General features: G+C 35.9%; 1 protein-coding gene across 1 annotated transcript; it reads right to left on the reverse strand.

Annotated features, from left to right (window-relative positions):
- Positions 1-1632: 1632 nt before the first annotated feature.
- On the reverse strand, positions 1633-27709 carry LOC139144543 (cap-specific mRNA (nucleoside-2'-O-)-methyltransferase 2-like). The gene is made up of 15 exons (XM_070715245.1): positions 27577-27709; positions 18303-19040; positions 17734-17931; positions 17034-17154; positions 13506-13765; positions 12533-12688; positions 11995-12132; positions 10893-11006; positions 10378-10550; positions 9765-9897; positions 9313-9417; positions 9084-9167; positions 5687-5786; positions 4127-5065; positions 1633-1831 (listed from the first exon to the last, which is right to left on the reverse strand). Exons 2-14 carry the CDS (start codon positions 19011-19013, stop codon positions 4944-4946), a joined length of 2415 nt encoding a protein of 804 aa, XP_070571346.1. The 5' UTR covers positions 19014-19040; positions 27577-27709; the 3' UTR covers positions 1633-1831; positions 4127-4943.
- Positions 27710-27715: the final 6 nt, after the last annotated feature.

Genomic DNA, 27715 nt, shown 5'->3' on the forward strand with positions numbered 1-27715 from the left:
AACATGTTAGCATCACACCAGGCGTGTAACATGCCTAAAGTGATTATTAACCATATGTAAATCTATATCGCTTTTATCTGATGGAAAAGTGTGAAACAGATTTGAATCATCTGCAAATAAACGGAAATCAAAATAATTGGAAGAATTCGGTAAATCATTTATATAAATAAGGAACAGAGTCGGTCCAAGTACCGAGCCCTGGGGAACACCACACTTTACTGGTAATTTTTCAGATGTTATTTCATCTGCAAATACATATTGCAATCTATTTTTTAAATAGTCTGTAAACCACAGAAGCGGGTTTCCCCTTACGCCATAGTGCTCAAGTTTTGATAACAGTATATTATGATCTATCGTATCAAAAGCTTTCGTGAAGTCTATAACAATTCCAATGGTAGAATTTCCCTGATCAATTTGCTGAATTAAGTTATTCATGAGGTTAATGAGGGATAACTTGGCACTTCGTTTTTCACGAAAACCATATTGGTGCTTAAAGAGCAAATGGTACTTTTCTAAGAATTTCATAAACTGTTTATTTGCAATCTTTTCCAAAATTTTACTAATTAGAGGTAAAACAGAAATGGGGCGATAATTTCCAGGTGCGTCTTTGGCGCCTTTCTTGAAAATTGGAACCACTTTAGCAATCTTTAATGCATCGGGAAACTGACAGTTTTGAAATGACAAATTGAAGATGTGACACAGAGGCTTTGCAATTTGTTCTGCAGCAGTAACTAATAATTTTGCAGACAGGTTATCGTAGCCACATGCCTTCTTCAAATCAAGACTCATCAAAAGATTACTCACTTCCTGTTCCGTTGTAGGATAAAGAAAGAAAGAGTGGTTTGAAGGCTCCTGTAAAAATTCTGTAAATGACGAACGAGATAGTGCATATTGTCAGAATGTGATATTCAAATTTGTCATACTTTTCAAGACTTTTTTCAAGACAAACAGAGCACATATTCCCTGTGATTTTTTTCACTTTTTTTCAGTGCCCACTCACATGAATATTTTCCACGCAAAAGAAGCTTAAAGTATTGAAAAAAAATTCTCTTTCAGTTTATTCCTTCACCACCCAATCCTCTGCTGAAATTTAAAGGCACATTATAGTTCATTTCTTAAAAATAACTGTTGTATGCTGGGTTAGAGAGAGACAAGAACAGAACTTAATCTCTGTATCTAAAAGTGGACGCTTCAATTAAGAACTGCAGATAGAATGAATGAATTAGTTGTGGAGATATCCTGGATAATTAGTAGTGATCAAAGAAGAACCTGACAATTTCATCAATCTGTACAACAATGGGTGCTTTGAAGATTTCTCTGAAAAAGTCTTTGTTTCTTCCTTCACATAATGAAATGTGACCTGCTTGTGACTTTCATATCTTTCAATCTGATTAAAATCAGATGTAGTGATTGACTAGTTTTCTTCCTCTTTGCTTTGCCTTTTTCAAGCATCTTTGGCTTAGTCCTTGAGAGGACAGCTGAGGTGAAATTTAAATATGATGTGTAGAAGGTCATGACCTAGCACCACATCTAATCCTAACAAGATGTTTGAATAGGGTAGTGGACACAATAACAGTAGTGTGTTTATCAAAATGGTGGAAATATATCAATCAATGGAAAACACAACATGAGGGCTGTAAAATTAAAGATGGTGTTTTATTTGCAACACTCTCAGGTAATGCTGAGTACTAAATACAAAATGGTCACCATGTCTACACAGAACAAAATTTAAACTAGCTGTCATTAAAAAGGACAACTCAAAAATTGTTGATGCATGAGCATGATTGTTAATAAGTTTTCAAAAATCATATGTTGTGGTTACCACCTGTAACTAAAACTGTTTGCTGCCACCAATTTAAAAGAGATAAACATCCTAGTGTATTCAATGATGTACTTAGATTCAGTACTAGGTATCCTAGTGTATTCAATGATGTACTTAGATTCAGTACTAGGTATCCTAGTGTATTCAATGATGTACTTAGATTCAGTACTAGGTATCCTAGTGTATTCAATGATGTACTTAGATTCAGTACTAGGTATCCTAGTGTATTCAATGATGTGCTTAGATTCAGTACTAGGTATCCTAGTGTATTCAATGATGTGCTTAGATTCAGTACTAGGTATCCTAGTGTATTCATGATGTGCTTAGATTCAGTACTAGGTATCCTAGTGTATTCAATGATGTGCTTAGATTCAGTACTAGGTATCCTAGTGTATTCAATGATGTGCTTAGATTCAGTACTAGGTATCCTAGTGTATTCAATGATGTGCTTAGATTCAGTACTAGGTATCCTAGTGTATTCAATGATGTGCTTAGATTCAGTACTAGGTATCCTAGTGTATTCAATGATGTGCTTAGATTCAGTACTAGGTATCCTAGTGTATTCAATGATGTGCTTAGATTCAGTACTAGGTATCCTAGTGTATTCAATGATGTGCTTAGATTCAGTACTAGGTATCCTAGTGTATTCAATGATGTGCTTAGATTCAGTACTAGGTATCCTAGTGTATTCAATGATGTGCTTAGATTCAGTACTAGGTATCCTAGTGTATTCAATGATGTGCTTAGATTCAGTACTAGGTATCCTAGTGTATTCAATGATGTGCTTAGATTCAGTACTAGGTATCCTAGTGTATTCAATGATGTGCTTAGATTCAGTACTAGGTATCCTAGTGTATTCAATGATGTACTTAGATTCAGTACTAGGTATCCTAGTGTATTCAATGATGTGCTTAGATTCAGTACTAGGTATCCTAGTGTATCCAATGATGTGCTTAGATTCAGTACTAGGTATCCTAGTGTATTCAATGATGTGCTTAGATTCAGTACTAGGTATCCTAGTGTATTCAATGATGTCTTAGATTCAGTACTAGGTATCCTAGTGTATTCAATGATGTGCTTAGATTCAGTACTAGGTATCCTAGTGTATTCAATGATGTGCTTAGATTCAGTACTAGGTATCCTAGTGTATCAATGATGTGCTTAGATTCAGTACTAGGTATCCTAGTGTATTCAATGATGTACTTAGATTCAGTACTAGGTATCCTAGTGTATTCAATGATGTACTTAGATTCAGTACTAGGTATCCTAGTGTATTCAATGATGTGCTTAGATTCAGTACTAGGTATCCTAGTGTATTCAATGATGTGCTTAGATTCAGTACTAGGTATCCTAGTGTATTCAATGATGTGCTTAGATTCAGTACTAGGTATCCTAGTGTATTCAATGATGTGCTTAGATTCAGTACTAGGTATCCTAGTGTATTCAATGATGTGCTTAGATTCAGTACTAGGTATCCTAGTGTATTCAATGATGTGCTTAGATTCAGTACTAGGTATCCTAGTGTATTCAATGATGTGCTTAGATTCAGTACTAGGTATCCTAGTGTATTCAATGATGTACTTAGATTCAGTACTAGGTATCCTAGTGTATTCAATGATGTGCTTAGATTCAGTACTAGGTATCCTAGTGTATTCAATGATGTGCTTAGATTCAGTACTAGGTATCCTAGTGTATTCAATGATGTACTTAGATTCAGTACTAGGTATCCTAGTGTATTCAATGATGTACTTAGATTCAGTACTAGGTATCCTAGTGTATTCAATGATGTACTTAGATTCAGTACTAGGTACTAGGTATCCTAGTGTATTCAATGATGTACTTAGATCTACAGGTACTAGGTATCCTAGTGTATTCAATGATGTACTTAGATTCAGTACTAGGTATCCTAGTGTATTCAATGATGTACTTAGATTCAGTACTAGGTATCCTAGTGTATTCAATGATGTACTTAGATTCAGTACTAGGTATCCTAGTGTATTCAATGATGTACTTAGATTCAGTACTAGGTATCCTAGTGTATTCATGATGTACTTAGATTCAGTACTAGGTATCCTAGTGTATTCAATGATGTACTTAGATTCAGTACTAGGTATCCTAGTGTATTCAATGATGTACTTAGATTCAGTACTAGGTATCCTAGTGTATTCAATGATGTACTTAGATTCAGTACTAGGTATCCTAGTGTATTCAATGATGTACTTAGATTCAGTACTAGGTATCCTAGTGTATTCAATGATGTACTTAGATTCAGTACTAGGTATCCTAGTGTATTCAATGATGTACTTAGATTCAGTACTAGGTATCCTAGTGTATTCAATGATGTACTTAGATTCAGTACTAGGTATCCTAGTGTATTCAATGATGTACTTAGATTCAGTACTAGGTATCCTAGTGTATTCAATGATGTACTTAGATTCAGTACTAGGTATGAAGGGAAGGTGATATCATGATAACCATTCCATTTTACATCTTCAATATTGACATAATTGCATTGTTTATTTACAATAGTATATGCAACCTGCAAGAAAAAGCAAATTTGATCATGACATTCAGAATCCATTGAAATTCGTATTTGGACTGATCTCTGATAAATTAGATGTGGTTGCTGTAAAATGCATATGATATCCTATAAGTAAGTCTCTTCTATTGAACAGAAATATGCTTGACTGCATGGAACAGATCCTAGATTGGTATTAACAGCTTCAAATACTTAACTATGAACTCAGTTTCAACTGACTAACACTAGGATTATTCTTCCTTGTCCTCTCCTTCCTCATGATTCCCTCTGTCTTGATATTCCATCCATCATCTTCCATGATCATCCACACAACATCTTTTCATAAAATGTGACTCATTGTTAGGGAAGTAAACCAAGGACAACACTACATGTCTCTTCCAAGGCAGTTTTTTGTACAATAATAAAACACAGCAAATTCTCTTTCATCCTTGTATTCTTGTAATTGACTGATATGGTCGTCGATACACAGCAAGCATATTTCTAGACACTTCACAAATGGATTTTACTTTCATTTCCAATGAAACAAACCAAGCTGTTGTAGGGTTCAATCACTGAGTAGCCTTCACTAATCAATTCACTAACTCAATTCATGTTTGGTGATACATTGAATGAACTAACAGTTTTCTCCATATGCACCAAGTTACTGAGTTGTGTCTTCAAGAAGTACTCATTGAGCTGGACAACCACTTTGTAGAATACATGATCTGAAATTATGAGAAAGTAAGGAATATAAGTGCTCTATCTCACATGTAAAACTCATTCCATCTGTGTCACTCACGCTCTTCTGATCATTGAAGCAAAATGATTCAAAAAGTTCCTTGATCCATACCCTGCCCTACACTTTGAAACACTATATTTACATGATATTTTTAAAAATCAAAAAAATTAGACAGCATCTAAGATGCTGTCTACGATACTGTCGGAAAAAGTAAAACAATTGTAATATCCAGTTTAACCTTTCCATATTAAATACTTTTTGCAATGTATTTGCAGTCACCTTATGGTTGTCCAATGCTATACCATGTCCTGGTCCTTCAGATTGAACAACTACTGTTTATTCATTTAGGTCTGTGTTGCTATCCATATAACTTGATTTGTATGAAAGTTAACGCAAATATGAGCAAATTGATTGTAGATTGCATGCCAGCATGTGTTGTAATTACATTGTACATATGGCATAGTTTAAATGCACTCTGCATTTTGTATAAATAGATAATATTTACAACAAATCTATCTATGAAATGCTGTTCCCTCATTTCAAATGTGACATTTATAAATAAATGATGGTTGTTCAAGACAAGACAGCGTTTAGAATTATCACTTACCATATAGATATTTCATTGGTACAATCTCAATGATGTCTCTAACATCATCAACACTACTTTGCCGTAAACATGTTAGTTCTTCAGCAATAGACCATACATACTGAAAGAGGATCATATCACAATGTGAAGAGATTGATAACATGGTCATTGAGTCAAATAAAAAAGTGGTAGGCACAGTAATCTACATGTACAGTTTACTTGTAGCCAGGTTGTATAGCATCAAGTTAGTTGAAGTCATTTTCATGCCTATGTGATAGAAGACAGTTATACAAATTTTATTTTACCAAGTCCTGAAACTGATTTGATAAATTACAATGTTGTGTGTTTGAGTTTTACTTGCCAACTCTAATTTGTTAAAATAGAAAACGGCCTGTGTGGCAAATACTTCACAGCTTAAAGACTGTACAGAATTTCATCAACATTTCTCTAGAAGCACAGTTGTGCAGTTTATCTTCCGTCAGTCCAGGACTAGGATGCACACTGTCAGTCTGGGACTTGAAATACTGGGATGCACATGGTCAGTCTGGGGCTTGATATACTGGGATGCACACTGTCAGTCTGGGGTTTGAAATACTGGGATGCACACTGTCAGTCTGGGGCTTGAAATACTGGGTTGTACACTGTCAGTCTGGGGTTTGAAATACTGGGTTGTACACTGTCAGTCTGGGGCTTGATATACTGGGATGCACACTGTCAGTCTGGGGCTTGAAATACTGGGATGCACACTGTCAGTCTGGGGCTTGATATACTGGGTTGTACACTGTCAGTAAGAACTACTAAAATATATTCTTCAGTGTATTGTAGATTTTCGACAACAACTTCTGTTTTATTATTTTATTTCACCAATCGCATGGCAAATTACCAACATGAATGATTTGCTTGCTCCAACCTAGAGCTTTTATGTTGATAGATTATACAGTAGACTTTCTGGTTATGTTCAAGGTCCAGGTTGGAAGTCTGGCCACTTTGCATTTAGAAAGGGCACGTTTCAAGGTGATCCATTTTCACCTGTTCTTTTCATTCTCGTGTTCAATCCAATAATACAGTATCTCAAACAATTTGAAAAATCCCATGGTTATGTTCTTAATGATCAAAAAATCATAACCCTTTCATACACCGATGACTTCATTTTAGTAACAAATAATAAGCGTAAGCATCAGAAATTGATGGATGAGGTTCAGAGGATTACGAAAACAATGAATCTACATTTGAAGCCATCTAAATGTAAGACCCTTTCAATTTGCAGTGGTCAGGCTAAAGCTGTGCCATATTATATTGACGATAGTCAAGTAGCTCTGGTTAAAGACGCTCCCGAAAAATTTCTTGGTTCATGGATTACTTATTCAGGTACATCACAAGCGGCTTTCGCCTTAGTAAAAGACAAAATTACCAGTATGTTCTCAAATATTGATTCTTCATTAGTAAGACCTGAATATAAGTTGCATGTATATTCCAAGTACATGCTTTCTTCAATTAGGTTTATGTTAACTGTACATGATCTGACAAATTCACAAAGAAGCTTTCTAGATAGTATTACAACTAAATATATCAAAAAGTGGTTAAATATTCCTTCTCATGGTGCCACTTCGGCAATTATTTACAGTCAACAGGGGCTTGCCATTCCGCTCATCTCCCAGGTGTACAGTGAATGTCATGCACATACTGTAGCACACTGTCATATCAGGGCAGATGACCGGGTTATGGCAGCCATGAATGCCACAATAGCACGGGAGGAATCTTATAGTAGGAAATCATATGGCAACATTGAAGCTGCTACCATAGCAACAGATGCTGTTAATGCAGCAATAGGTAGTAAGTGGGACCATGTGAAGGAAAACATCAAACAAATTGTTACTACAAAATATCAGTGTCATTGGATGGATAAAATAAAATCTCTGGTTGTTCAGGGAAAATTCCTGGCGCTTCTTGCAGAAGAAAAGTCTGACATTACATGGAGAAGCATTATCTATAACATGCCAAAACAAATCCTCAGCTTCGCAGTCAGAGCAGCTATTGACTGTCTTCCAACGTTCAATAATCTACATAGATGGGGTAAGAAAATTTCCTCAAAGTGTAAACTTTGTGGTAATACCCAAACCCTTCATCATGTTCTGAATGGCTGCAAATCCATGCTTGAACAAAATAGATACACGTGGCGACATAATAATATTCTGAATTATATTTTTAAATTTTGAATTTGTGCTTCATCAGTTATGGACACATTATCTATTAACGCCGATTTACCAGGTCATACAAAAGGTACCATCCCGCACAATGTTTTACGTACACCTGACCGTCCTGATCTTGTTATTCTTTTCAGTAATGTAAAAAGAATGATCATTTTTGAACTGACAGTACCATTTGAATTTAATATCGAGAGACGTCATAATGACAAATGCATGAAATATTCCCATCTTGTTAACTCTTTACAAGCTCAAGGTTATTCGACTGAACTCATTTGTTTTGAAGTCGGGTCGAGAGGACAAATAACGACAGACAATAAACTCAGACTTCTACAACTTCTTAAGGCACTGAAATTAAGTAAACAGCATAAAACAGTGATACGTGATATCAGTAAACTTTGCCTTATCTCAAGCTATTGCCTATTTCATGCCAAAGATGAACCATCATGGTGTGAGGCTTCAACATTGTCTTCTTCCGAAAGTGCAACTACTAAATAGCATTGTATATGTACATTTACCAACCAATCTATATGTTCATCTGTATTACACAGATTTGCATATGTTTTGCGCAGGTTTTTCCTTGTCAAATGTTTTATTGCTTGTTTTGTTTTTTTTTTGGCAAGATGTTATACGTCATGTTCTTCATTGTTATTGTATTGTTTTGTTTGCCCTGCCTCTTGCCAGTTCGAGGAACATTTTGCCTTTCTCATATTCGGCTGAGGACCTGGGTTTTATTGTGTATCTTCTTTTTATTGATTATGAAATAAAAAGTGATTTATATGAGCTTTTCACATGGGAAAATCACTGACTACATTGAACATATGGTATTGGTGTTTGTAGCATTTGCTTATTGTACAATTGGTATCAAGCAGAGTCTAGGAGGATATCTACAATGCTACTCTGGACAAACTACTAAGTATGATGACTGTTGACAGTTTACTTCAGGTATTTGTTGATCTACCAAACTTGGTCAATCCTTGGTTCCAAATACAATCATGTGAAACTATTCATATGCCTACAACTTGGATGATGTAAAAGTTAATGCCAAGGAGTATTTATTATATAATACTAAAACTTTCTTTGACTGTATTTGACTCATGAATTTCCGAAAGTCAGGATTAAGTTGGTTTTCACTGAAGGTGAGGCAGTCACATAATAATCAAGTGTTCTTTCAAAACTACGGTAAGCTAACTTTTAACACAAAAGAAGCTTACCTCAGTTAGCATAACATTTGGTTGGTAATTCTGGCAAGAAATCACACAGTGGCTTGGAAATGTTGACATACAATGGACTATAACCTGAAAGATGAGATCAATATGAATACTTATTACAAATAATAAGAGAGGGAATATTAAAAGAATTTCAACTTTTAGTTGTAATTCTGGCTCAAACACCATGCTGTCTCACTTATGAAACATAACGTACAACAAAATATTATGTTACCTGCTCAAAGCATGTTTGCAGTAAGTACAGCAGTCCTACAGCAAATCTAGTGTGAAATATCCTGACAGGACTTGTAAAGATGAGATAGCCACCGCATACAAGTCTCTGAAATATCAAAACACAGATAATGAGGAATTGCATAAACTTTCAAAGACGTCTTGACTTGTCTTTAATTTGTAGCTTTGTAAATGTTTCAAAGTCATTATATTTTGATATACATTTTTTCAATGTACAATTGTTAACAATTTGTCGATGAGCTCTTTTGGAGCAGTAAGATTTTCCATATGCTCCTTGGATCCAAATTCTGATCTTGACCTCACATGGTGATGGTGGATTTTATGAAAAAACAATTTTCTAGTGTAGTTTGCTCACTGTACTTTGGACTGAAGCATAACATTCATGATATCACTAAAGTTTAATGTCATTTGACATGAAATGTGTCTGTAACGTACCTTAAATGAAGCTGCAATGATGTAAAGAATGTAATGATTGGCTGCTAGGTCTGTCAGATTGTCTGCACATGGCATGATGGGATAGGTAGCTGTTATAAGTTGTACTGTTGGATTATATTCACCTTGTCCAAATCTGTTATAAGATGAGAAACTCAAAAGTAGTTTTTGTACTCATATTTCCTGTGTGGAAATGTTAGGAATTGATATGAAAACATTTGCTCTATTAACATACAATGCAGTATGTCTCCTAAGTCTTTACAGCATACCTCTGATATGCACACATTCTTCTATGCATCGGTTTGGCAGGAATCTGCAGTTTATATAAATTAAGGATTTTGGTTTTGTTGGCTTTTTGTCGTGTAGTCAGTTTATATTTGATGCTGTACAGACAAAAATGACCAATTTCAGATAATCTACCAGTCTGAGATATATTTGGTAAAGTCTTGTAAAATATTAAATAATATTGTACAATACGGTACTTCAATTGACTGCTATATGAGAAATTAGCCATTGTTTTAAAGACAATAAATGGCTTTGCATCATGTTTTTCAATGTGTACATAATTTCTTTAGCATTTTCAGTTGATAAAAAGTTATAGTTAATTTGGATATACCTGTAAAGCCACGAGATGTGAAGGTCTGGGTCAGGTGATGTGTCATCAATAACAAGATCTTCAACTTCATTCAACAGTTTTACTTTGCTTTTCACATCTTCTTGTCCAAAGACATGATCATTAACATCCTTTGAAGCAATACACAGCACTGATAAAGGATAGTCTGACATATTCTGAAAGATTTTAGAGAATAAAGTTTTTTAAAATAATGATGTTGACTTGCGTTGCACACAGTTGACTGCTCTCCCAGAATGCCTTCATAAAATTATAATGGAAGAGAACATCTAAACTTAAGCAGTGAAATCTTCATGGCCAAGGTCAAGTGGTATTGTCACACTCTTTCATAGCTATAACCGTGTGAAATGTCACATTGCCATCATCCGATATGTAAAATAATACATATGTGACATAAAGTGTGATATAATATGGGACAGGCTATATGGACTAGACTCAGCATCTGTACCACACAGGTTTAGACATTTCAATTGGTCAACATTATCTTGTGGATATCTTACCTGCACAAGTCCAAAAACATCTTCTACGATAATTTTCTTTACAGTTGTCATAAGTGTGTCATTGCTACTTGACAAGAGTTCGTCCAATATCTGCCTATTCTCTGTGTGGAAAACCTATAATCAACACAAAAGTTTGCATTGGTCATGGTGGAAAAAACAACACATCATCAGTTAGTTATGAAGACATCTCACTAACCAAGACATTTATGGGTAAAGACTGATTGGTAAGCAGTTACTCTAACAGTGTCTACTCTATCCTCGGCTTGGTAAAGGTTTAAATAAATTGATAAACGGCTAGGAAACTGAGGTAAGGTTCATGCTGTCTCACAATGTAATGGCCTTGGTGTTCCAAGGCGAATTTTGATAAAATGACTGGAGTACTCCTGAACATGGTACCTTTATCCACGGGGACAGTGCCCTGAAACATGTTATACTCTAACTAAAAACACATTCTCCGTATCTTGTTAGAAACACTTCTATGTGAATCTAACTCTGCTCTATCAAAACCCATATGAGAATGCTTTGTACCTACAAAATATTAAAATTTTATAAAAAAAAATGAAAAATGGGTAAATTAATACAATGTACTTATATTGTTTCATTCTTGAGACTTGTGTAACACTGCTTTGGAACTTCTGTTCACTGCCTTTACCAACAGTAATTAGATCATAAAAATAAATTCATATATCTATGTTTGTTTAAAGGTATACTGTCACTTGTTCCAATTGTGCCACAGTTACCATGAGAAAATCTAACCATTCATAGATTTTAAACGGGTGGCGGATTTTTAAAAACAGCGCCCTCACATGGGTATTTTGAATACCAAGGAATGCCCCTTTGACCATATATGGGCATATTTAGATTACAGGTGACTGTATACCTTTAAGTGAAGTCACAACTTTACATACCATAAATTTAAGTTTAAAACAATCTCTGCATTTAATCTCACTAAATCCCTTCCTCAAACTCACAGCACAATTAAGTTTAAATCGTTTAAAATTATACATCATATTTAAATCTTTTCCACTGCAAGTCAATTCATCATTGTCAGGACTCTAACAATTCATGTTGACAGATGATATGCATGAAAACTAAACTTCACCTGAGCTGTATCCAATGCAGTGTTGAAATCACTGAGTAACTTTGGAGGACTAACTCTGGAACTTCGTATCCTCTTTAAACATTTTCCATTCACAGTTTTGAAGTCCGATATTTCATCCTTCTTGAGGTCAACAGATTTCTGTTGAGGTCAATAGATTTCTGTCAATATGGCATTATAATTTCAAATAAAAATGTTGAGTTAATGATATAAAGTCTGAAAAATAACGCCTTTGACTTCATGAAACAAACAATTTTGGGGTAACTCACATGACATGCCCTTTGGGAAACAAACACATAGTGTTACATAAATGGCCAGTCACTATGTGTACACTGTACCGGTAGTACATTTCATACTCTAATTCACGATATAGTAATCTACTGAGCACCATTCATCTATTCAAGATGCTAAACAACATTTCATATAAATTTCATATATTTCATTTCATATAAAATTCATCACAGATTCGGAATGCATCAGAGAAAGACGACACGGCAGAGATAATTTTTAATGCATTAAAATACAAATGACAACAACTCACCGAAAGCATGAAGTCTTCTTTTTCATTCAATATCCAACCATCTGCTGCCACTTCTAGATGTCTTCGCCAATGAAATTCATTCCGTCTGTCATTAAAAGATCCAAGATGTCTTGTTTTGTTACCACACAGGATTTGATTTCTCAGATAATACTCTTGCTAGAAAAAGCAGAAAGTTTTGAAGAACAAGAAATTACGAACTTATAGTGTTCATGATAGATTATTATATGTTGATGACTATTGTCATGTGCTTCACCCATTTCTACTTTTCTACTGGTAAGATGAGCTCTCTCTCTCTCATATATATATATATATATATATATATATATATATATATATATATATATATATATATATATATATATATATATATATATATATATATATATATATATATATATATATATATATATATTACACACACATATATATACACATGTATACACACAAACATGTATGTGTGGTGTATAGATTTATTTATATATATATATATAATATATATATATATATATATATATATATTATATATATATATATATATATATATATATATATATATATATATATATATATATATATATATATATATATATACATGTATACACACAAACGTGTGTGTGTGTGTGGTGTATAGATTTACACAGTAGAGTTCAAAACTGATATATGGATACCAAACTACAGTAATGTATCATTGCCATCACTACAATTTACAAGACAAGCATTTGAAATTGTACAGTAGTGTAATGCACGCAATCATATTGGTAGAAGTGATGTAGTCTAACAAATTGTCTTAATAACAACTTTTAGTAGAAGTTGGATTAAGGGATATAACAGTAATCTGACTGGAGTAATAACAACAAAAGTTCACCCACTCATATATCAGTAACTAAGTCTAGGATCTATACAATAGAGTTTGAAACAGATACAGTTATGTATGCTGGGTGTGCGTATTTGTTAAACCACAAAGCTTTCATACCGTATACAGATCAGGACATATCTGTTGTTCCCTTGGAATGTAATCGACATCAAATCTCTCTATATACATTTGTAGACAGCAGTCTCTGACTTGTTCAATATGTCTCTTTTCTTGAAGACTCATAGATGTGTGAAGTTTGATGTTACTATCAATGGTTGTACACTGGTATTCTTTGAACTCTTTAGCACACTCAATAAGCTGTTCTGTGAATGATGGCGGTATATCTTCAGGTAAAAATAAACACTTTGACTTTGCAGCTCCTGGAAATAAAAACAAGAATAGTTTATTTCAAATTTGTCAATAATGAAGACTGATAGTCACTGGATATTCAATCATAATAGCCATTCATATTCAAAATTCATATTTCAAAGAGGAGCAGGGTAACCGTAGAATATTTTGATAATTTCACAAATGAATTCTAAAAAGGAACGACTTTAACAAAAGCAGGTACCAGAAGAGCTTTAACGACCCACGAAATGACCATATGGCCAAATGTTCCAATCATTTCTAGTGACCCTCTGATTGCAATATGTTCATTTCCGCTGTCACCTGTTGTCCATGTTTGTGAGCTAATTGACAGTTAAAAGTACAAGATTGGCACCTCTTAAAGTTTGCCCAGATGACTGTATGGCCTTTCAGAAGATTGCATGATCTATAGTAAGAATGTAAATGAGCCACACTGCATCCAAGGTACATTAGCGATTGATGACAGTTAAAATATGTTTTTCATAACATACACCGTAAAATTTCAATGTTACAGCTATGTTGACATGATGCATCTATATATAGTGCATGAAATACATTGCAGTGTTGAACTGTTCCATGCAGGATGGCATCAACAGGGGGATTGTCCCAATTACCTGAAAATTTAGGATGGGGGTTTCACTAGTTCATGTGTACTACTTGTATCTCAAAGGTGTGACTGGAATCATTTCATGGGGGCCTGGTCCCCCTTGACAAATTACCAGGGGGTGCCAACATGTCAACAGAGGGGGAATCCCCCATCCCCCTGTGTAGATGAAACACTGACATTGTTTGTAGAGAAGCAAGTCACACATGCGCAGTACTGACAACTGTTTCCCTTTAAGTTCATCTTCAGAACGTTTCAGGTATTGAAGTCAAGTGGTCTGTTGTTGTTGGGTCTTGTATTTCATTCAAGTTTTATGAGTCAACAATGCTCAGCTTGATATGTTTGTTTTTTTCACATGTTTTAATGGAAAGCGTTTGTCAGGCTGAAATGTATTCAACATATCTTGGTCTCTGGTTCAAACATGTACAGCTTGGCAAAAATTTCTGATTCCAAAATCAACTTAAACATTGCTTGTTTCATATGAGAGATCTATAGGGCAATAGTGATTGCGTGGGTAGAAAGCGCTGCACATACTTTTTGGAGTACACTATCTTTACCTGCTTTGTGGTCCACTATAATCAACTGTCTTATAGAATGCTATGCTCAGCAACAAAAACATGATGTATCTGGTCAATCTAAAATGTCGTCTGTAAACTGCTGATTGCGTCTTTCATGTGAACATATTTTTTGTGTGGTTGTTTTGTTCAAGCAGAGACCTTAGGGATGGACCATTAGATCTTGGGAGGGGGGTGGTCAAAAACAGAAAAAAAAATTTCAGAGCAGAAAGTTAGGGAAAAAAAAATCTTCAAACTAGTTTGCAAAATAAAAAAAAAATAAATAGGAAGGCAAAGGCATAAAAAAATCTGCAAAAGTCTTTAAAATTTTGAATTTTTTTTAGATTTTACCGACAGAAAGCAACTTTCTGTATTTTTTAGTACATCCTCCAGGCACATTTTTAATTTTAATTTATACATTTAGAGTGACTGTATCCCTTATACTGGAAGTTGTGATTATCTTATCTTTTCAGGACTTTTGTATTCTGATCACTTGAAAATTATGAAATTATAGAGCCTGTTTTCTACATGTTTCCTGCGTACAAACCAAGCAGGTACACTAGGTAAAACATTGAAACTATGGTATGGTTGTCAAGACAGAAAGTTGTATTTGCCTTTTAAGATCAAGGTAAACAGATGCAGGCCACATCAGTTTCATTTTTCCCACAGCATTTTATTGCAATGATGAATGCAAGAATGGTTGAACAAGTAGAAACACGTCAATAATGATAAAACAACATATCAAGTCATTATGTATTATTTTGCTTTTAAAAAGGCATTTTCAATTCTTTTTTCTCAAAAAACAGCCTCAAAAAGCAACAGCAACACATGTTTTAACATTCAACAATATACTACGTAGAATGCCATCTATCCAACAAATCCCAACACAAAAACACACAAAAGGGTTGAACTTTGAAAGTTTCTCAATAGCAAATACTGAATAAATCTGCATGAATAATCGTTTTTGTGTAGCAAATTTCAAAGAAATTGGACAAGCCCTTTCAGAGAATACAGATTTTTTGACCATGAATGGCATAAATTGCCCTAAAAAGACAAATATTGAAATTTCAACACATCTATACACATCCAATCAATTTGGACATGCTGCTACAGAGAAATAGATGTTTTGATCAAAAAAAGGGCAACAATTGCTCTAAAAAACACAAATATGCAAATTTAACTATATTATTTAGCTTATTTTAGCTTCTCAGCTTGTCAAAATCAATTGTAAATCATGAGATATGCATGATGTTTTTTGGTGGGGTGAATGTAGGCATTTCACCACGCAGTAGAAAGGGAAGCCAGGAAACCAAAATAGTCAATTTTCAAAACTATAGGAAGCTACTGCGGAGCAAGAAGACCATGTTTCAGAGGAAGATGTGTAATCCGAAAAAAATGCTCCCAAAGTGCCACCAAATAACACCATTTTAATCTCTATTTTTCAAAAGCTCCAACGGCAGGAGGGGACACCCCCTCCTGACCACCCCCCGCAAAAATACTCCCCAAGTGCCACCAAATAATACCATTTCAATCTCTATTTTTCAAAAGCTCCAACGGCAGGAGGGGGGCACCCCCCTCCTGACCCCCCCCCCCCCCCCCGACCGCTTGCGTGGCCGCTTGTGGTGCTTGGCACCACATCTTTGCCCTCTTTATCTTCAGACAGCGACGAACTAAAAAAAAATTATAAATCTGAAAATTTACTCTGAAAAAAAAAATTTGCACAGCTTATCTCAATTAGAAAAAAAAAATTTCAGAAATTTACAATAGTAAAAAAAAATTTTCACAATTTCATTGTGACCACCACCCCCCCCTTCCAAGGTCTAATGGTCTATCCCTTACAAGAAGATTGGGCCTAGGCTTTCAATGCTTTAGCTTTTTAAGTCTATGTGACTGCTGATTTCTTATATTGCTTGTGAGGAGACTGTTCCTTAAATTACACTGAATGAACTTGGCATATGGCTACAGCTTACCAACAACATATTTCGGTAACCATATGTTTTCTCTCTGTGATACACTTGGAATTAAATATTCATTGGTTTATCTGACAAATCTATCGGTTTAATTATAAATATGTGAAAATTGTTGATGTTTTTCATTTTTAAATGAAATCATTGCCTGACTTACCAAATTTCTCAACTAGTTTGGGGAAATACTCTTGAAGTTCGGATTTACCAAGAAAGTTCAGACAAACAACATAAACCTCAGAGTTTCCAGATTTACTTGTAGCTGGTTTGAATACATGCACCTATAATTGAAAATAAAATATTTGCAGTTATTCTTGCTGTTGAGGTATCTCATACTGTTGTTTCTTAAGTCTATCTTGAACTGTCCAACTATTTGTTCATGTATTTAACACATCCATGTAGAGAGTCAACAATATTTTATGAGATACATTGTTTCTAACATTGACATACCAGTTCATTATTAAATTATTCCCATGTCAACTTGATACAACTTGACATCAGTTAATCTTTGATCTTTGCCTTCATGATAAAGTTAATCTTTGCATGAAATCTATACACGAGTCCTTAAAATTTTTCTAAATCAAATGCAACTTTCACAGACTGGAGGTACACATTTTTTCTTGTCATTTTTTGTTTTCCTGAAGAAAAGTTATTTTTGATTCAAAATTAACAAGTACAGTTTGTATATGACACATCAAACAAAGGATTTCTTTTTTAATTTTGTTTGTTGTGATTTGTCAAATTATAGGTTCAATATACAGTTATATGCAAGAACTCTTCTTGTCCTGGCTATTGAATGGTTCAGAATCAGTACTGGTATGTTGACAAAATGATATTCATAGGCAAAAAAGTCCACTTACCAATTGAAATGCACAGTTCAACAGATACATTAGCGATACAGAACTCTGTTCAAAAAATGTGAACATCTTGAGAACAAAGTTTCCATTTGGAGATAGACACTGTAATGCAGTGATAACTTCACAGTAATGTAAATGTGAAACCAAAGCTTCCTGTTCTGCCGGGTCACTCTGACAATCAATGCTACCATCAGCTGTTATCTAGGCAGGCCATGAAAATATATATATGCATATATGTTTTAAAAAAACGCATACACATCTGAGTACATGCATGTAGATGTGTGCTTGACAGTTTGGTTTTACTCACTCTGTTTAATGATCTTCAAATATTGCTACTGATATCAGATGAAATCAACAAGCACTTGAATACAACATTTCTAGGAAAGCCAGCATTTTATAAACACCTGGTCAAAAATCCTTATCTGTGCGTAGAATTCAAAAGTTGTAATGCATATTGTAGAACATTGAAATATTTGTAATCTACAGACACTTTAATCTATGATATTTGGCGAAACTATGCTTTTACATTAAAATGACTCTTATCCGTAATTCTAGTTGTATAATCCACCTACCAGATTTACGTCAGAAAGCTTACAGCTTTCAACAAGTCCCATCATCAGTTTGACATTGGTAACATCACCAGTGTTATCTTCACCAAAATACCAATGATCTAATGTTCCGTATATAAACCTATCATCTGGTATCATACTGCTGAGATCATTGCCTTCGTAGTATGGATTCAGTGTACTTGCAATCCAATTCCACTCAACATCTACATTGTTTCTCTTCAAATATTGATTCAAACTTGTGATAAAAGCACCTGGTGCTTCACATAAATGTACAGTATAAAGTTGTCCACTTTCAACTGCTGCCTTTGGCAATATATCATATGTACAAATAATTTCATAAAATTTACACCAAGCTTGCGTACATAATTCTGGTTTAAACTGGGCCCGTATTTGTGGGACAATTCTGCCAGCTTTGTTGGTAAACATGGTGTGTTCATGCCACTGTTCAATGTCTTTGTCACTAAGAAGTGACTTGGTTGCATTCAGTTGTTTTTTCAACTCAGACATCACTTCATTTTGTTTTACTGAGTCTGAACATAGTACTCTGTGTATATTGGGTAGAGTCCAACTTTGATCTTCACACGTTGGTTTCTTGAATGTAAATTTCTTGCTAAACATTTGGTTGACTTCTGTTTTGATATCTTCACTGTATTTCACAGCCTTCATCCATGAAAGATTATTTCCCGTCTTGGAATGTTTCTTTTTACGTCCCATTTTGTAATTAATACCAGTCGACGTCTCCTACCTGTAAATCCCATAATCATAAAATGTATTATTCATACACATAAAGCCGCCAGCTTGATAATCATTATAGCCTTACGTCATAAGACAATGCACTGTTCTGTGTATTATCTGTGATATTATGTTAATAACAATTAGACATTTATTTAATATGGCAAGTCTGTATGTTATGAAAAGTATCAGGTCAAGTGAAGGGGGAAAAAATGAAGTTTCAAAATATTCTGGCACAGTCCCTTTTGTGGCGGGACCATGATTCTGGTTAGGTATTCAACAGCAAATCCTTGTTGTTGTGGTTCAAGGTGATACAGTTCTACAATTTCTGGTAAATTTGTCATCAAATTACAAAGTCACATCAAAACAATATGTTGTGAACAGCACATTTTTTTAAGTAATGTAATGTCATCAATACATAGCCATATTGATCAATTTTCTTGACAATCAAAATTTATTAAACCAAATATGAGCTAACAACAACAGCTATGGACGTATGTAAGTCTGATATAAAGACATTACATTTTACATTATGCAACACCCACATTGTAAGATTGAATTGTGCGGTATCACAATATACTGTATTGCAGGTAGTCTCACCCTGACCAAATAACTCTAACAGCTCATGGGGTAAAAGACATTACCTGCTGAGTTATTTGGTTATAGGGCGTTAACTGCTAATGAGTTATTGGTCAGGACTACAATCCCTCCACCACCCCCCCCCCACGGGGTCCAGACACTTCGCACCAAAACCAGTTCACCCACACAACTTCGCCCCAAAACCATTTCATACCAAAACCACCTCGTCCTAAGTACTACTTCGTCCAATGCCACTTCGCCCCAAGTACCACCTCATACTAAAACCACTTCCCCGCAGTATACCAAACAACCTAAATCAACAATACCACAATGTATGCTGATGTAACGTTGTTTTTATCTGCAACTTGGAAGCATCAATGTATGAGGACATTTGGGCTACCACGAACCATTTATTCATGCATGAAACCATAAATGGTATATTAATAAAAAGAAAAAATGTAAACTACTAAATGCTACAACTCAGGTGCCATGCACGGAATTGCATGATGTCATTTTCTCCAAATGTGTACACTATCAAGATTTCGGACCTGGGATAATAGAAAGGTAATGAAAACTTCGAGGGCAGTGATCGATTATAACCTTACCGGTTGGCAATGTTTGGGGCGAATTGGTGTTGTTTTAGGGGCGAAATGGTTTTGGGCCGTGTGACTTTTGGGACGAAGAGGTTTTGGTATGAGGTTGTTTTTGTGTGAAGTGGTTTTGGTGCGAAATGGTATGGGACGAGATGGTATGGTGCGAAGTGGTTTTGGTGCAAAGTGTCTGGGAACCCCATCCCCCCAGTTGGTTCACAGTAGAACAAATTAAATAGAATTAAGGGGATCAGATAGGGAAATTAACATATATAGACTGTTTTCTTTGAAATACTACACAGAAATAGCAAGGGTAAAATAATAGGCAACAGATAAAACACTGGTAAAGCATGCGTAATAAAGACATGACATTTATTGAGGTAATATTTTGAGTACTTTTCTTGACGAATATTATCTGCAATACCCTGTAGTGTAGCCCTGCGTACAATACTGTGTGTTCCTGGCGTTAATATATGGCCTATAATGCCGGGAACATACAGCAGCATACGCAGTGGTACTGGATACGGACATAGCGCAAGCAGACTGTTACTTTTATGATGGTTAAAATTGCCAAGGTTGGGCACTGAGTATTACTGGAGTTTGGGAAGATTGGATGATACACTCAGTGTGACATTTTCGGATGACCTCAGTTTTCGGACATTTAATGACATGCTGTTCGTTGTACTCACTTCGCTCTGTATTGATAGCATTCTACAAGTCAGGTGACAGCATATTAAGTCAGGTGACGCTGCTGTCCTGTTTTGGATAGTTTTTTTCAGTAGAAGCTATTTCAGGCACTACAAACTTGGCAAAGTTAGCCACACTGTACCATACAAGGTGTTGAACGCAAAACACACAGAGACAGCCCATGTCCAATATCTAAGCGCCATACACGTCAAAATATAGTTGCGTCTTCAATGGATTAAACGTAACTAATTTAACACATATTTTTACAAACAATTTTCTAAACACATTGAAATTGAAAATCGGGGGGTTTGAAGTTTCAAAATATCCATATAGCCCCTATAATCACTTTCCAAACACGACGTCCGATTACTGCGATAGCAGTCCGATTACTACGCACTCAACATGGGGTCAACAATTTGGCAGCTTTGACCCCCTAAATACCACTTCCGTCCTATTCACAGTTTGAGGATAAACACAATAAAGTTTCGAAGGGTATGGTAATAGGATTTCGTACTGTACGTCATTTATGAAACGGCTTTGAGCGAAATTCACCACCCTGTCCCCGAAAACTGTCACACTGAGTGTATTTAGAGGCCCCCCCAGCTGCGGGTGCCCTCACAACAACAGGCGCTTACACAGGCAATGGACTCAATGCTACCAAACCGTCACTGATGCAACTTAGTGGTTCTATCAGTTTTGCTGATGGTTTGCTTTCATTATGCATGTATTTTGTACATCCATGCTTGCAGTGAGTCGAATGGCTGTAATCGCTTCATATCATAGAGGCTACGGGGTCCTGACACTTTGCACCAAAACCAGTTCGCCCCACACAACTTCGTCCCAAAACCATTTCGCACCAAAACCACCTCGTCCCAAGTACTACCTCGTCCAACGCCACTTGGCCCCAAGTAGCACCTCGTAATAAAACCCATGAAGGCGCGACATAGGCTTTTTCTTTATTATCGGATAATATCGTCTAAAATTACTAAGTTAGAGAGTTCCAGGAACATGAGACCAAAGTGATCTAATAGGGATAATATTATCGATTTTATCCGATAAAACAGCGTTTTTAGAATTTTCCACCCATCTGCTTCTAATATTAGACTCTAACTTAGATTTTAGACGATGTTATCAATTTTATCCGATAAAACAGCATGTCGGGCATCTGCCTCTTCCCCACTCGTCTAATATTAGACTCTAACTTAGATGTTAGTGTCTAATATTAGACGAGTGAGGTATGGCTGATGCCCAACATGCTGTTTTATCGGATATTATCGGATAAAATCGATAGACAGGTAGTGAAGTAGCCAATATATTATCCAATAAAAGAGCATGTCGGGCATCTGCCTCTTCCCCACTCGTCTAAGGGACGGACCATTAGATCTTGGGAGGGGGTGGTCAAAAACAGAAAAAAAAAATTTCAGAGCAGAAAGTTAGGAAAAAAAAAATCTTCAAACTAGTTTGCAAAATAAAAAAAAAATAAATAAGAAGACAAAGGCGTAAAAAAAAAATCTGCAAAAGTCTTTAAAATTTTGAATTTTTTTAGATTTTACCGACAGAAAGCAACTTTCTGTATTTTTTAGTACATCCTCCCGGCACATTTTTAATTTTAATTTATACATTTAGAGTGACTGTATCCCTTATACTGGAATTTGTGATTATCTTATCTTATCTTTTCAGGACTTTTGTATTCTGATCACTTGAAAATTATGAAATTATAGAGCCTGTTTTCTACTTGTTTTCTGCGTACAAACCAAGCAGGTACACTAGGTAAAACATTGAAACTATGGTATGGTTGTCAAGACAGAAAGTTGTATTTGCCTTTTAAGATCGAGGTAAACAGATGCAGGCCACATCAGTTTCATTTTTTTCCCAGCATTTTATTGCAATGATGAATGCAAGAATGGGTGAACAAGTAGAAACACGTCAATAATGATAAAACAACATATCAAGTCATTATGTATTATTTTGCTTTTAAAAAGGCATTTTCAATTCTTTTTTTCTCAAAAAACAGCCTCAAAAAACAACAGCAACACATGTTTTAACATTCAACAATACATTACGTAGAATGCCATCTATCCAACAAATCCCAACACAAAAACACACAAAAGGGTTGAACTTTGAAAGTTTCTCAATAGCAAATACTGAATAACTCTGCATGAATAATCGTTTTTGTGTAGCAAATTTCAAAGAAATTGGACGAGCCCTTTCAGAGAATACAGATTTTTTGACCATGAATGGCATAAATTGCCCTAAAAAGACAAATATTGAAATTTCAACACATCTATACACATCCAATCAATTTGGACATGCTGCTACAGAGAAATAGATGTTTTGATCAAAAAAGGGCAACAATTGCTCTAAAAACACAAATATGCAAATTTAACTATATTATTTAGCTTATTTTAGCTTCTCAGCTTGTCAAAATCAATTGTAAATCATGAGATATGCATGATGTTTGGTGGAGTGAATGTAGGCATTTCACCACGCAGTAGAAAGGGAAGCCAGGAAACCAAAATAGTCAATTTTCAAAACTATAGGAAGCTACTGAGGAGCAAGAAGACCATGTTTCAGAGGAAGATGTGTAATCCGAAAAAAATGCTCCCAAAGTGCCACCAAATAACACCGTTTTTATCTCTATTTTTCAAAAAGCTCCAATAGCAGGAGGGGGGACACCCCCTCCTGACCTCCCCCCGCAAAAATACTCCCCAAGTGCCACCAAATAACACCATTTTAATCTCTATTTTTCAAAAGCTCCAACGGCAGGAGGGGGACACCCCCTCCTGACCATCCCCCGCAAAAATACTCCCCAAGTGCCACCAAATAACACCATTTTAATCTCTATTTTTCAAAAGCTCCAACGGCAGGAGGGGACACCCCTCCTGACCACCCCCCGCAAAAATACTCCCCAAGTGCCACCAAATAACACCATTTTAATCTCTACTTTTCAAAAGCTCCAACGGCAGGAGGGGGACACCCCTCCTGACTTCCCCCCGCAAAAATACTCCCCAAGTGCCACCAAATAACACCATTTTAATCTCTACTTTTCAAAAGCTCTAACGGCCCCTCATGACCACCCCCCGCAAAAATACTCCCCAAGTGCCACCAAATAACACCATTTTAATCTCTACTTTTCAAAAGCTCCAACGGCAGGAGGGGGACACCCCCTCCTGACCTCCCCCCGCAAAAATACTCCCCAAGTGCCACCAAATAACACCATTTTAATCTCTATTTTTCAAAAACTCCAACAGCAGCAAGGGGACACCACTCTCCTGACCTCCCCCCCCCTCCCTGACCGCTTGCGTGGCCGCTTGTGGTGCTTGGCACCACATCTTTGCCCTCTTTATGTTCAGACAACGACGAAGTAAAAAAAAATTATAAATCTGAAAATTTACTCTGAAAAAAAAAATTTGCACAGCTTATCTCAATTGGAAAAAAAAAAATTCAGAAATTTACAATAGTAAAAAAAAAATTTTCACAATTTCATTGTGACCACCCCCCTCCCAAGGTCTAATGGTCCATCCCTAATATTAGACTCTAACTTAGATATTAGACGATATTATTGATTTTATCGGATATTATCCAATAAAACAGCATGTCGGGCATTTGCCCCTTCCCCACTCGTCTAATATTAGACTCTAACTTAGATTTTAGACGATATTATCGATTTTAGCGGATATTATCCGATAAAACAGCATGTCTGCCATCTGCCCCTTCCCCACTCGTCTAATATTAGACTCTAACTTAGATAACTTAGATAATATTATCCGATAATGCCTATAGTGCCAATGTCGCGGTATCCTCCTAAAACGAATACAAGAGAAGTCGGCCAGTTGCGAGCTCGGCCAGTGGGAGAACTCGGCCAGTTACGAACTCGGCCAGTTGGAGAAGTCGGCCAGTGCGCGAACTCGGCCAGTACAGTATGCACCCAATTAGAATATATGCTCTATAATAGTGTATATTTGGGCAAAATTAAAGATGGCCGTGTATCGCGATCGTGACAGCGAGTTTTGCAGCCTTCGTCATGGTTACACTTGAAGTTCGTTAAAAAGTCATAGGAGATGGTGAAGCAAATTAGTCAAGAGTCGTCAAGCCATGAATTTTACTGAAGAAATGGCACAATGTTTGCCTGAACTTTAATACGGTTCGCGCGCGATCTGCAGAAACACCGAGGCAGATCATACATGTTTTGCAGGGTGGACGTGGGCGCTCTTCGAGTTGTTTTCTGAACATTCGTAGTAGTATTAAACCGACAAAATAACAAAAACTATGGTAGTAAAAAGTGAAAACTGCATGCGCTGATTAAGTATTCAAATGTGAAGAGAATGCGTATGCAATCATATTGCTTTGTTGCGAGTGGCCGACTTCTCCTGGCCGACTTCTCCCACTGGCCGAGTTGGTCGGCACCGGCGCTGGCCGAGTTCGCAACTGGCCGACTTCTCCGGTTACCCCTAAAACCACTTCGCCCAAAGTATAGTACCATCAACTCGTCCTACAACAACAATGCCACGATCTATCCATAACGTTGTTTTTACCTGCAACTTGGAAGCATTCATGTGTCAGGATATTTTGGCTACCACGAACCATTTATTCATGCATGAAACCATAAACGGCATATTAGAAAAAAGATACACGCAAACTACTAAATGCTACAACTCTGGTGCCGTGCACGATGCTATTTTTTGCTCACGTGTTGACACACGTGGGCATATGTCGCAGCGATGTCTGTCTGTCTGTGTGTCTGTCTGTCTGTCTGTCTGTGTACTCAATATCTCAAAAACGGCTAATCAGATCAGAATCAAATCTGGTACATAGATTCAGTTTGCAAATGGCAAGAACTGATTAGTTTTTGGTGGGTGTGGCTTGCTTACTTTTTGCTCATTTGCATAATTAATGATTTTAGAAAAACTGATATATATTGACAACGACCGCACACAATTTGATGAGATTCGCTACAAATGTTGATCACACCAAGATATATCAGCTTTGAAAGATATTAAGGGGTGACGTGAAAGATAATTACTAATTTGCATGTTTAATGAAATTTCCTAATTAGGAGTATATATCTGAATTTACCCGGTCAAAATTGACGAAACTTGGTATGCATGTTGAAGATACTATGATTTAACCTTATTGAAAGTCATTAAGCATTTTTACTACATCCAAATCCCAATTTGCATATTTAATGAATTTTTGAAATTAAGGATATATATTTGAAGTTACATGACCAAAATTGATGAAACTTGCTATGTGCATTGAATATACTATGATAGAACATTATTAAATGTAATTCAGCATTTTTACATCAGCCAATTCCTAATTTGCATATTTTATGAACTTTCCTAATTAGGGGTATTTATCTGATTTGACGTGACCAAAGTTGATGAAACTGGCTATGCACATTAAAGATACTATGATAGAACATTATTGAAAGTCACTAAGCATTTAAACTTCAGCCAATTCCTAATTTGCATATTTAATGAACTTTCATAATCAGGGATATTTATCTGTATTGACTAAACCAAAGTTGACAAAACTTGCTATGTACATTAAGATGCTACGATACGACATTCATCAAAGCATTTTTACTTCATTCAGCTCCTAATTTGCATATTTAATGAATTTTTGAAATTAGGGATATATATTTGAATTTACACAACCAAAATTGATGAAACTTGCTATGTACCGTACGTTAAAGATACTATTATGTAGGCTAACATTATTGAAAAGCATTAAGCATTTTTGCTTCAGCCAATTCCTAATGTGTGTATTTAATTAACTTTCCTAATTAGGGATATATACTTGGATTTATTTGATCAAAGTTGGCATAACATGCTATGTACATTGATGATTATACCTGGTTATACCAATATTGGAATCATTTCGCACTTAAGTTTTCATGTCAGCTAATTTAAAGTTTGCATATCTAATGAGCTTTCGAAGTTTGGAATATATAGTTTGAAGGACTTGACCAAAGGCAATTAATTACACTTGCTATATAAAGTGGTGATAGCAGTCAAAGAAATTAGTTATTTTCATTTCAGATAATTACATATTTGAATATCTGTGGTAAATATTGTTTATTATGTTGATCATAATACTTTCAATGAAGTTGTGGCAAACATGTGGCAAAGGTTCAAATTTCCACATAACTGCAAAGGTTCAAATTTACACATAACTGCAATATATAATGAAACACGTGAGCATTTACAGTTCATATCTGGTCTCGAAATGTGTACAATTCCAAGATTTCAGTCCCGGGATGATAGAAAGGTGAAATCTTCGATGGCAGTGGTTGGTTATTTTAAGCTTTTAACCATTGGCAATAAGTTTGAGGCGAAGTGGCATTGTTTTTGAGGCGAAATGGTTTTTGGCAACGTGACTTTTGGGGCAAAGAGCACAGGCGTGATGTTTTCTGTGTAGTTTCTAAAAGTGTAGTTTATGCTACGTTCCGACGTTCTGTTCCGTAGCCTAATTAGGCTGCGGAAGAGAACATCGGAACGTAGTATAAACTACACTTTTTAACTACCCAGAAAACATCACGCCTGTGGCAAAGAGGTTTTGGTACGAGGATGTTTTGGTCAAATTGGTGCGAAATGGTTTTGGTGCGAAGTGTCTGGGAACCGAGGCGACGCAAAGCGACGATCGAAGCGCCAGTGCGACAACATCGTGGGACAGGGTGATCCTACCTACCTCTGTAATGAGCTTTCTTGAGACCACTGTGATCAGGTAACTCATAGAGCAGGAGCAGGCTTTGCGATGCCGCGAAAACACAAATCAGTATTAGAGTTGCAGAGCGTCGGAGGTCAAAGGTCGCAGAGCGAGCGC

Source organism: Ptychodera flava, chromosome 11 (genome assembly GCF_041260155.1).
Source record: "Ptychodera flava strain L36383 chromosome 11, AS_Pfla_20210202, whole genome shotgun sequence".
In the NCBI taxonomy this organism is placed as follows: Eukaryota; Metazoa; Hemichordata; class Enteropneusta; family Ptychoderidae; genus Ptychodera; species Ptychodera flava.

Coding starts and splice junctions, on each gene's coding strand:
- LOC139144543 (XM_070715245.1), bottom strand. CDS start 19,013: ATGGGACGTAAAAAGAAACATTCCAAGACGGGAAATAATCTTTCATGG. Junction 9,418..9,764: donor TCATTGCAGCTTCATTTAAG/GTACGTTACAGA, acceptor TTGATATTTCAG/AGACTTGTATGCGGTGGCTA. Junction 9,168..9,312: donor TGCAAACATGCTTTGAGCAG/GTAACATAATAT, acceptor CTCATCTTTCAG/GTTATAGTCCATTGTATGTC.